Here is a 12,685-nt window from a genome sequence, read left to right as displayed (position 1 = left end):
TGTTTTGTCTTTCAGGACTGAAACACCCACTCTCTTTTTTGTACTGTAATGTACTTTTCCTAATTTTTTGTGATTAAGACCCTTGAGATGAGCATCTCTTGTTTATTTTTTGTATTTTTAAAACAGTAGGTTGACAATTATTATTAATAAAGCCACAAACACTGCTGGTACCCCACAATATAAGTATTGTTTTACATTTTTAGTGCTGCCTATACTTGTGGCCTGTTTGTGGAAACCCAAAATGTTAAGCGCACCTTATGCATATGTTATGCATAAGGTGTCCTGCACAGCAGACCTTTCTGCATCAAAACTGTTATTTTTGAACCAAAGTAGAAAATAAATACACATTGGAGTGTGATTATTTTAACACACTTTCTAATTCCCTGTCTAGAAAAACTTAATTTTTTTATTAATTTCGTTTTGTATAATTTAATAGTATTTATGATGTCAGCAATAGATGTCACGTGTGTCACAGTATCCTGGTTACTTGGGTAAACAGGAAGTCACATCAATATCGAGACCGCCTCTACTTGCAATACCAGCTGATGGCCACAAGATGTCGCCAAGCTCCACAGTTCTGAAGGGTGAACGATGAGGGTTAACCTGGTGTGTTGTCTTGACAAACAGTTAATCTTCCTTGAATCTGTATTGTTAATGTGCAGAAAAATACATAAAAGGGAAAAAAATCACTCCATGATGAAAAGCAGTATTTTTTTTAACAAATTCTATGAAAAAAATCTCTTTCAAGTTGATGCTAAATTAAATCTGGAGCTAAAGTGGTTTGATTAAACGATTTGTTTTCTGTTTACTATTTATTAATTCTTACAATTTCGAGCTTCATAAGACATTACATTAATTTTAGTTTTTTTTCTTTTAAGTTTTAACTCTATCCAATAGCTTTTGTTCTTAATCAGTTATTAAATGTGACCATGTCAAAATAAGGTCATCCAGATGTTGCAGAATAGTTTTCTTGCATTGACTCACTATTGACTTCTGTTTCACTTTCATGTCGTTTTTCAAGTTGGGGGAAGTTTTATCATATCATATTATTATTATTTTTTCCATGTGTTGTCTGGACTTTAACAGTTACTTATCTTTGTGGTCAGGTCAAGTTCATATTTTGAATCACATTTTAAAAACAACTTTAGTTGTGTGATAATCTGAGAAAAAAAGCACACTGTAAAAAGTGAAACATTTAATTAACGAAGCTTTCATAATTAAATTGATTAGTTTTCATCTAACTGCATTTTTGAGTTGATGCTTTACTGAACTTAAAAAAATAATGTGATAAAAACTAATATTTTTAAAGGTAACATATTTCGTGAATTGAGCTAATGTTTGACTTTTTATAGTGCCTTTTATTAAAGTGTTATAAAGGTGACAATTTTTCTCTTTATCTGTTTTAAAGGTTTTTAATCTGACACTTTTCATTTTCTTTCTTTCCTTCATTTATTCATTAATTTTGATTATTTCAAAGGTTATTTTTTATTAAATTTATTTTTAGAAGCATTTAGGCATTTGGAAAGTTGATTTGATATAATATGTAGAATAAATATAACTGATAAATACAAATTTTCACTCTATCATAAAAAAAATCTTGTAGAAATGTGTTTTCTTTCCCCAAACTTCTTTGTTTACTATTAATCTTGCCCTCCCTGTTCATTGGTCCTTCCAGCTGTCAGTCAAAAGTGGGCGGTGTCAGCTGACTTGATACTTCCAGTAAGTCTCACATGCCGCACACAGAGTCAGCGGGCTGGACGCGCTTCAGACGGATCTTCCGCGCGCTTGGATAACAACAACAGCCTCGTTCCTGTCTGAACGGGGTCCTGACGTCCGCGCGCGCCCCGCGGCTGTTCCAGCGGCTTCCCGCCGCTCTGGGATGTGACCCTCACTGCAGACTTTGCGCTCAGGCGGAGCCCGGTTCCCCCGGTCAGACTTCTTTTGCGCGCACTTCAACTTGTGACTTTAGTCGTACATGACAGAGTGACTCCTCCATCGGTTCTTTTTTTTTTTTTCTACCCACCATGGCGGAAGCGCCTCAGCAGCCACATTTGGTGGAAATTGACCCGGATTTCGAGCCCCTGGCGCGGCCCCGCTCGTGCACTTGGCCCCTGCCCCGTCCGGAGTTCATCAACCCGGGAGACTCCAACACGTCCTCGCCGGTCCCGTCCGTGAAGCAGGAGCCCGGCAGCAACGCAGAGTACATCAACAACCTGAGCCTGCTGGAGGAGAACGAGGACTTTGTGGAGCAGAAGCCCGTCATCCTGTGCGGCGAGTTCCAGTGTCAGGAGACGTGCGTCCACCAGCAGCCCGCGCAGCAGCAGCATCAGCATCACCCCAACCCGCAGCTCCCGCATCAGCAGCAGCAGCAGCAGCAGGTGCCTCTGCTCTCCGCTCCGGTCAGCTCGCCTTCCTCCGCCGCCGCGGCTGCTGCTGCGGCGGCCGCTGCCCAGAGGAAGAGCAGCTCCTCCCGGCGCAACGCTTGGGGGAATATGTCTTACGCAGACCTCATCACCAAAGCCATCGAAAGTTCTCCAGAGAACAGGCTAACTCTGTCTCAGATCTATGACTGGATGGTGAAGAGCGTGCCTTACTTCAAGGACAAAGGAGACAGCAACAGCTCTGCAGGATGGAAGGTTCGTTTCTCTTCTTTCTGTTTGCTTTGGAGCTGCTTTTTACGCACGACGCACGTGCCAAAATCCTAGTCAAAGTGGGGTTTGTTGCGCGTCTCTTTTAGGAACTTTTATCTCACCTAAATTGAGTTTTGGCTTGTTTTGAAGTTTATTTAGTCTAAGTATTTGTGTCCTAATCGTCCAGTTGTTATTCAGGGTCTTGTGCAAATATTTGCTCTCCCTTTTTTTCCCTCCTGCAGCTATTGTACATTGACCCCAAAGTATGCATGAGCAGCCAATTGGCTGTTAAAAGCAGATGATAATTCTTCCTTCATGGTTGCTCTTCCCGGGGCTTTGCTCACCTTTGTCCAGGGGCGGACTTAAGAAGTTTGGGGGCCTCGGGCGAACAACAAAATGGGGCCCCATTCATCATCGTTTCTTTAAAAAAAAATGTCCATCAAATTATTCTTTATTTCAAGAATTCAAATGTTTTCATATGAATTTAAAAAAGTAAAATCACATTTAAATAAATTTTATATATCTATTTTTTTCTGATGGAATAGTCCATTGCTACAGAGGAGCGGGGAAGGAAAAAACACTTCCACTTAATGTACTTTGAGTTTATAGTTAAATAGTAAAAGGTGTGGAAATTATTTTACACTTTTTTTTCTTAAGTTTTAAGTTCTTAAAAGTGTTGGTTGCCCCAGACAATCGCCTACCTTTGCCTAATGGTTGGTCCGCCCCTGCTTTTGTCATCTGACTCACGTGAGTCTCCTGACTCAGAAGGTCAAACGGTATTTCTGCTAAACTTTGACTGATCATTTTAGGAAAACGCAACTGGGAGCTGGTTGGGACTTGAGCGCAGCCTGTGTTGTAAGGAGATACCAGAGGCATTCTGTGTGTCCTAGAAACTGTCCAAAACATTACACAAGAGTGGACTTAACATTTCTGATGGGATGTGACAGGGCCTCCCACTGAAGGGCGTAAACTTTTCCTCGGAGGCGCATAGTTTCGGTTGAGTCTCACAATAAATTGATGACAGTCCACTTTCCCAGCAGGAAATCATACTCGGTCTGTAGCCACACAGTGAGAGATTTATTATGGCTGGTCTGTGTCAAAAGCAGCCTGAGTTGGATATGAAATCTAAAGCAGTTGTGGAGTTTTTTTTTTTTTTTTTCCTCCCTTCAATTAGAGCAGGCTTGCATGGCTGAGTCATGTGCTGAGAGATGACACATTCATGTCCTCACAAATGCTTTGGATTTTACTAAACTCAAACAAAAAAATGAAAAACGAAAAACACATATTCAATTTTAGAACAAATATCGTTTTTTAAAGTTTAAATACCCACCCCTGTGAAAATTGCATTTTTAACATGTTCTTGTGGCATTTTTCAGAACATATATAAAGAAAATTAAGCTTTAAATTGCATTTCTGAGTTTTTTTAATTAAATTGTTGTGAATCAAGAGCAGATGATGAATCAAGTTTGAAAAAGGTTATATTTGTGATGTAGAAAATACATTGGGTGGCTGCATAGCTCCAGTATTGCTCACCATTTTTGTTGCACTGCTAATGTTATGTTGGGAGTGTGAGGGGCTGTAAGCTAGCAGGAGAGTGTGTAAACAGAGAGCTCTCAGCAACGGTGATGGGAAAGAGAGGTGGGGTTTCAACACAACTCAAGAAGCAAATTTCAAATGAACTACTGCCCCTCTGCAGAAACTATGTCCTAGAAAACAACATATTTTTTTATTTTTGATCAAAAAAACACTCGAAACACTTGAAAGATAGCTCAAAAAAGTTGATCAAAGTGCTTTTAAGAAGCACAGATGCAGTTTTGTGAAACCACAGTCATTCACTGGACTACAGTGTTCACAAAAACCTCAGAACTCCTCTTGAGCATGTCAGACTAAATAAGAAAAAAACAAAGTGTTTACTAGAATACACAGTATAAAAAAGCAGGTAATGGACAGACAGAAAGAAACTGTTTACATCAATTTATGCTGTTTTTTTCCTGAATAATTTAGATGCAATTTGTGACCCACATGATTTTTATTATGAAACGGAGCTGGTGTTACTAACCCTGAATGGCATGCATACCAATCAGAATCTTTCCAGTGGGTGATTCATCATATTATCCCAATGTTTATGGTTATTATTAAAAAAAAAAAAAAAATCCCAATCAAGCTTTCAAATGGAGTGCCAAGGGCAGAATCAGAGTGAAGAATCAGTTAACCTCAACATTTTTAATTGACACGTTTGAAAAGCCAACATTTATCCCACCCTTTGGCAGAATGATGCATTATGGGTATTTTGTAAACATAGATTGCCTTTTGACTCGTGTAAAACATTAGGAGGTCAGTTACTTTAACAGATTGAAATGGATCTGAGGTATAATGTCCTAACTTGCTTTAGTTTGAACTTAATTTCAATTGAAGCAAAGAGTCTTTTATTAATTATTAAAAACTGACCATCTTTTGAGCTATTTTAAAAGTGTTCCAAACCGTCTTTAATTATGATTATGGTGCTTTTAGACTAAATTAAATAAATTTCAAGGACATAGTTTCTGGAGAGCGGCAGGAGTTCTTTAGAAATTCACCTCTTAGTTGTGGGCCTTGTCGTTCAGAGCAACCCCGCCCCCTTTCCCTCCCTATTACTGAGAGCACTGACATGTTCTGCTTACAGCCCCTCACATTCCCAACCTAACATTACCGGAGCAACAAAAATGCTGAGAAATATCAGAGTTATTCAGCTGTACAGTTTTGAGCCAGATGGAAAACAAAGACATTAATGGATCTAGTCGGCTACAAGTGGAGAGAAGCAGGGAGCTTATGGCGTACTTTCTACGTCGTTTTTCAAACAGCATTTTTTCTCTGCTCCTGATGAACAGCAATTTGAATAAAAAATATTCAGAATTGTAATTTAATCTTAATTTTCGTTAAGTTTTCCCTCCATCATCAGAAAAATGCCACAGGAACATGTAAAAAATGCCAAAAACACAATTTTTACCCAAGCGGGTCTTTAATGACATTATTTCCACTCACCTTAGGAGCCAAAATCTAGTGGAAATGTGGCTGAAAAAACGAGTTCAGATTACGAGATTGCACAGAAATAAAGTAAAACCTTTTTTTTGTGTTTACACGCTTCGTTCCAGAGACATAATTATTTAAAGGACTCAATTTAAGCCCCTTAACCAATTTCTTTTTAGCTCATTTTAGCTCGAATCGCTGCCTGATTGTGATGCGTTTGCACTGGAGGCCAAAATAATCTTGATCTAACTGAATGGAAGCACTGAAAAGGCTTTTTCTGATCAGAAAGTTTGATGAGTGATCATTGATTTCTTTTTCCCCGCATGTCTTCCTCGGTGATAATCTGTCTTCCTCTGTAACCTCTGACATCAGCCAGTTAGTTAGTTAATTGTTTGCGGCGTCATTACTTGCACCAGTCAATCACTGACACGTTGTAATGCAGACTGACAGCAGCTTCATGTATTCGTCTCTGCTTGTCGCCGTTTCTCCATCCATTTGACAGTTTCTGCGTGACTGGCAGCTTGGAGAGGGCTGCTCAGCTGCCGCCTGCCCTCGCTGCTTATCCTGCCATGTTGGGGGTGTAAACTGAGTAATAACGTGGGAAAGTAAAGTGCCATTTAGCTCTGCGAGAGAGGAGTTATTCGCGGAGCTCCATTCGGTCGCGCCCAGGGGGGCCCTCGCGCTTCTGTCTCCGTGACTCCGCGGAGTTTGAGGGAGTCTGGTTATGTTGAAGATGAACGTTTTGTTGCTAATTTCTGCTGTGAGACATATTTCAGCGAGTCTGTCTGACTCTGTCTTGCACATATAGTTGGATTCTGTTTTTGAGGGGATTTCTTCGACTTTGGTTCTGAAAGTTTGTTCCTGCCTGCGACAGAGCTCTCCCATGGGCTCGTTGATGAATTGTTTGATCCAGTTTTCTCCTTCACAGTTGCCTGAACTGAGTCATGCCGGCCTCCACACTTCTCAGGCCGTCTGTGATCGTGAGAACTCGGAGGACAGTTGTGTCAGGTGGAACCAGCTTGGACAAGATCTTATCTTGGACTGGACCTTCGTGGCTCCTGGCATGGGTGATTCCCAGCAGGAAGCAGGAACAGATGACAGAAATGGTGTATCGCCAAACTTTTATTTGTGGGTATTTACGAAGCAAAATCACAGCCCGAGTTCCTCATTAATAACAGAGTGTAAACACACGGCAAAACTCTTGTTCTTTCTCGTATTTCGTCGTCTTTTACGTCACCGCTGGATAAATATTTGCTTCCAGCCGCTGGAGCTGGACGGCCCAGGTACGCTTTGATGTCAGGATCGGGATCAATTCGGTTGTAGGTTTTCGCTGTACGCCGCACTCTGTTGACCTGGAATTCCTCAGCCCACGCTGGTAAACACTCCCACGGATCTCAAAACAAACTGTGCCGGAGCAGACAAACACGCAGGTCCGAGCGGAGCGTACAGCGAGCAGCTCGGGGTCATTACCATGTAAATGCACCTATTGACTCTCTTCCCTCTCAGTCTTACAGTGTGAGTGTCACACAGACCAAAGGCTCGGATAAGAGCGCTCCAGATGAAGATAGCTGCAAGATTTGACTGTGATTGATGCTCAGAATGTGCTTTATCTTCCCTCAATTGAGTCACACTGACAATGTCACAAGTCTGACCTTTAACCTTTATCTGCATGACATACAGATTGAATTAGCTTATGTTTGGGGGGGAAAAATGTCATCCTTTTTTAGGAAACTCCTTCAAACCTTACACTTAAGCCAATTTCTGCTGACATCTGTCCAAAAATATTTGGTTTAAACCTTAAAGACCCACTTCGATGGGGGTCGTGTTTTTGGTGTTTTTAACATCTTTTTGTGTCATTTTTGCATTTCTGAGTATCAAATCATTGTGAATCAGGAGCAGATGAAAAAAAATCTGTTCGAAAATAGCTTGTAGTTGTGATGGAGAAAACACAACAGCCGGGCCACAAGTAGAATGTGACATTTTTTCGCGAATCCCACGAGTCACGAGATTCCTGCAGGATTCCCGTAGGATGGGAGTCATCTCTGTCATTGTTTATGGGACCAGGACAGGATCAAATTCTTACGATACTGAGACAGGATCGAAATCTTATGGGACCAAGACAGGACCAAATTCTTTCAGTACCGGGACAAGATCAAATTCTTACAGGACCGGGTCAGGATCAAATTCTTACAGGACCAGGACAGGATCAAATTCGTATGTTAGCGGAACGGGAGCAATAACCAACTAAAAAGAATGACAAAAAAGTGATATTGTTGTTTCCTGTCAATATGCTTATTATGTAACTTATTAAAAAAAGCACATTACCCAGAATCCATCAGTGTACCTTGTGATTTACTTGCTGAAATCTAAAGTGCAGCAATTGTTTTCATTGACAGCAGCGATGGAGACAATTACGACCCATGGCAAGTTCGATGACAGAAAAAAAATGGGACGGGATCATTTACCTGGAGCGGGATGGGACAGGATTACTTTTTAAAGACTCTCGTATCAAAATTTAGACCAAACTTCCCTCTCGCCCCCCCCTAGAGAACTAGATCGTCTTCGTTTTGCTTGTCCGAGCTGGATGGCTCCAAAATTTCTGGCCATTTTGTAGGTTGGGGTTGTGAGGGGCTGTAAGCTAGCAGGAAACAAAAGGATGATGGGAAGTGGGGGTAGGCTCACTCCATGACAACAATCCCGCAAATAACTCAGTCTCATTTCTAATAAACTGCTGACGCTCTGCAGAAACTATGTCCTCGAACAACGGCATACTCATAATCAAAAGAGCACCGGGGACGCTTTTAAATAGATCAAAAGATGATCAGAGTGGAACTTTAAAGACAAACGGGAGACGTTTATAATACAGGCTAAGTAAAGAGCTGGTTGCACTTCATAACGGCTCACAGGGCCGCCGCTTTTCAGGGTCTGAATGTGTATTAGCGGGACGGGGAGCCGGACGGAACAGCGGTTCTCCTGTTTCTCCTCGTTTAAAACACCCACCCACGCTCACCCCGAGGCAGTCGAGGAGTCCAACCCTGGCACCGCACCAAAACATGAGGGGCAGCTGTGTTTCTCAGGCAAAGAGCTGAAGGAGCTCTCTCTTCACCCGCCTCCCCATTTCCTGCCAGCGCCGCCTGCCTCTCTCCAAGCCGGGTTTTCTGCCTCAGCACAAAGCGGGCAACACTTTAAGTTTTTGAAAGGGGTTTCTGCTTATTGTACGCAGGAAAAAAAACAAAAAAACTGAAGATGTGTGAAGGAGAGAGACCCGGTGTGCTGTAAGTTCAGTCTGGGCAACACTTGTTAGGAGTTGCATAACTAGACATTTACTGGAATCAGGGAGCCGCAGGCCAAAGTCTGGTGCCACTGGTTAGTCAGCGGAACTGTGAGGCACTGTGTTAGAGATATGTGGGACGCTGGTCTCGTGTCTGTGTGTGTGTGTGTGCTCACATAACCTGGGCCTCATAATTAAAGCCCTGCTGCTGGCAGATTCACAATAACGATGGCAGACAGACAGACAGACAGGCAGGCAGGGGGGGAAGACAGACCGAAAGAACATTCCAGCACAGCCTTTCTTTTCTTTTTTTTAACTCATAGTGACAGTCCTCCTTTTTTTCCCTCCTCGGCTGATAGGAAGCCACTACTTTTTTATTTTCCATTTGGATCATCGTAACTGACACACTAGGGGGCTTAAAGCGAAAAAGCAGCTGAAAATAAATACAAAAAGGTGATGACTTTTCTTGTTGTGATTTAAAAAAAACAAAAAAAAAAACAAGTGTTCCTAAAAGAGCTGAAGTCAACGGTCAAAATGTTCTGTTTTCATCGGGCCACTTGCTGTGACGTTTTTGGCACTGCACTTTGTAGAAAAATGTGATGCAACTAAACTTGTTCACTCATTTGATTGAGCAACGGCGTGGAACTGGTAGTCCCATTTCACAATGTTTTCCTGCCGTCCTGTTCTGGATTTATTTACCTCCCGGCCTCGGCTCTGGAATTACCCTCTGCTCCATCTAGGAGCTCTCGGAGAGGCAGCCATCGGATGGTGTTTGGGGCGAATTGCATCACTCTGTGGCGGTTTCTCCTCCTCCGCCTTCAGTCGTTTCCTTAGAATAGTTCTGATAATGTAATATTTTATTAGAATCTATTTTTTGCTACACTGTTTTGATTATGTCCAGCTCTGTGGTCTTGTGGTAGAGTGTCTGCCCTGAGAATGAAAGCTTGTGAGTTCAAATCCAAGGCTAAGTCATACCAAAGACTCTAATAAAGGGGACTAGCAGCTGTGTCTGCAGCTCACCCCTCCCCCAGGAGAGGGAGAATACAGAGAACAAATTTCAGGTGTGTGACAACTAATGGGACTTAATTATTAAATGTTCAATAACATACTTAAGTCTAACAACAGGAGAAAAAAGTTAAACCCTCCTTTATTTTGGTTTTTAAATAACCATTTTGACAATCTTTTGAGCTATATTAAAGTTTCCCTGTGGTCTTTTAAATATAATTATGACTTTATTAGCCAAATTTAAAAAAGCTGTCATTTTCTAGAACTTGGGACAAATCCAATTTGTTCCCCAACCCTACATTTAGCCCTAAAAATGAAGAGTTATGAAAAAATAGTCTTCAAATTTGGACGTTACTCCCACTCGATGATGGCATGAATAGTCGCTGGTCAGCTACGTTAGCACAGAGCTGCTAGCGCTTGGGAATACAAAACAAAATCCGTTTTATAACTTTAAAAACGAACTAAACAAACTTACATTTAAATGTAAACTTCTGTGCATCAGAGCACACCCACGAGAAGAGAAGCGCTTCTCCACCGCGGAACACCCTTGTGGCAGAGGGTTCAGTATCCTTCCGCCGTGAGAGTTAGCCTATAAAAAAGCATTTTAGACAACCCTTCTAATGCCCCTACAAGTGGAGGGATAGGGAGACGCCAGTGGGTAAGAATTCGTATTTTTCCACAGTTTTTTAGTTGTGAGCAAGAGTATAGGGAATGGGCAACCCCGCCCCCCCTTCCCCTTGTTGCTGAGAGCTCTCTTTTTACACGCTCTCCCGCTAGCTTATCCATACAGTTTTGACCCAGATGCCAACTCAGATGAAGAAAAGGAAGACATGAATGGCTGTAGTCGTCTGTACGTGGATACATCAGAGCTTGTTTGCCCACCCAGAGTACGATCTTTTCAAACTTCAGTTTTTTCATCTGCTCCAGCGATTTGAATCAAGATACAGTCAGAAATGCAATTCTAAGCTTAATTTTCTTAATACATGTCTTCTATCATCAGAGAAAATGCCACACTAATATGTAAAAACCACCAATGTCATAATTTAACTCAGGAATTCAACTATTTTTGTTGATTTTAATCATAAAAAACATCTAAAAGACTCAAAGTTGGATGAATAAATGTAGCCGATTGTGACGCTGCAAGGCATTTTCTGTCACAGTAGTTTGAACATGAATGGCATCGCCATATTTTCTAAGCTATGTGCTTCTCAATGTGCCACAAAGCTTTTTCAGCTCCACTGAAATATCTGTTGCCGCATCTGGCAACTTTGCGCTCACTGAGCCTTTATCTCAGTGGAATGAACTCTGGAAAATCCCAGCGAGGGTTCCTTTTCATGTTGCAAATTCAAACAAATCCGGTCAAATGTGTGATTCCACCCACCTGACGCTGGCGCGGTGGAGCCCTGAGGCACCGCCGCCGGACATTTGTTTTCTCATTCTGTCTGCGGACCAGAGGGAGGATTATTATTATTTTTTTTTTGTGTGTGTATGTGTGAGTGTGATGACCAGCAACTATGTTTTGAGAGTCAGTGATGCGCAAAAAGACACCAACCGAGAGAAGATCCTCATTCCATAAGACAGGCGAGGGGTTCCCACCCAGAGCCTCTGTCGTGTAAACAGTCATTTGGGGTGATGAGTCAGAATGATTCCGCCTTTTTTTTTTTTAGTGTGGGATTGGTAGTGGTGGAATCGCAGCACGTGATGGTTTGTTTTGGATTTGCCCAGGCTTGGCAAGTTTTATTCCTTTTCACAACCTTTTCTCTGTCCCCCCCAAAAAATCTGAGAAAAATCTCCCTGTCCCTAACGGGAAGACCTTGGCTTTTTATCAAGAGGAACTTGCCCACAGATTTTTTAAATCAATTTCATCATTCAAATGAGAAGTGAAAGTCAAGCTGGTGAGCATGTGAAAAACGTGCGCTGTCAATGCCTCGTAACTCTAAATGTGTGTGTTTTGGATGAAGATGCGCGAGGAAAGCGGCGCTTTTATGGGACCGCTGCTGCTCAGACCCCCCCCAAAAAAACCACAAGCATTAACCAGATCCACATTGTTGTGCAATCCTGCCCTAAGGCGATTATGCGTGGTGCCTGTTAGACTGGACCGACATTATCACACCATCACACAATCAATCTGGCCCCCTGATATATGAATGCTCATTTGGACTGCACTGCTACAAAAATGAGACTAAATTTGAATCAGAAGTGCAGCTTTGGAACAGCAGGTTCACCACATTTGTCCTGGTAAACGTCAACATGACAGATGCATCAATTCTGGGGCTCATCGTCTCTGAAAGGGGTCACTTTGGGGCTAAAACCAGACTAAATGTGATGTTTCCTCTTCCAAAAAGTTTAGTGGGCAAAATTCTCAAAAGAAAAAAAAAAAGAGTTGGACATTTAAAACCAAATGTGGTTTTGAGGGTGCATACGTCTGTGTGGCTCCTCTGTAGGGATTTCCATGCTGGGCTCTGACCCAGTCAGGGATTTTTAAGTGGTGACCACGTGGAATTCTCCATGACTCATTTACATTACAGCGAAAATCACATTTATTCAATTAGAAAAGATTTTATGGTTGTTGATGGTGCTCTTCTATTAGGCAAGGGTCTACAACCTTCATCACTGAAAGAGCAATACAGGTCAATTTCTCACAAACCATACACATATATATATATATAATTTTTTGGTTACGAAAAAGAACAATACTTCATTTATATTAAGTATATACAGTATATATATATATATATACTATAATATACTATAGTATATATATACTGTATAT

General features: G+C 41.6%; 1 protein-coding gene across 1 annotated transcript in view; it reads left to right on the top strand.

Moving 5' to 3' along the window:
* Window positions 1-1,526: 1,526 nt before the first annotated feature.
* The window catches only part of foxo1a (forkhead box O1 a), a 31,529-nt gene continuing 20,370 nt past the window's right edge, over window positions 1,527-12,685 (top strand). The window contains exon 1 of the mRNA XM_024277533.2: window positions 1,527-2,636. Within this exon, the coding sequence (XP_024133301.1) occupies window positions 2,025-2,636 (612 nt within the window). The 5' untranslated portion in view covers window positions 1,527-2,024. The remainder of the gene's footprint in view (window positions 2,637-12,685) is intronic.

Source organism: Oryzias melastigma, linkage group LG13 (genome assembly GCF_002922805.2).
Source record: "Oryzias melastigma strain HK-1 linkage group LG13, ASM292280v2, whole genome shotgun sequence".
NCBI lineage: Eukaryota > Metazoa > Chordata > Actinopteri > Beloniformes > Adrianichthyidae > Oryzias > Oryzias melastigma.
Note: the sequence above shows the minus strand (reverse complement) of the source record. Positions and strands in the feature narration are given on the sequence as shown.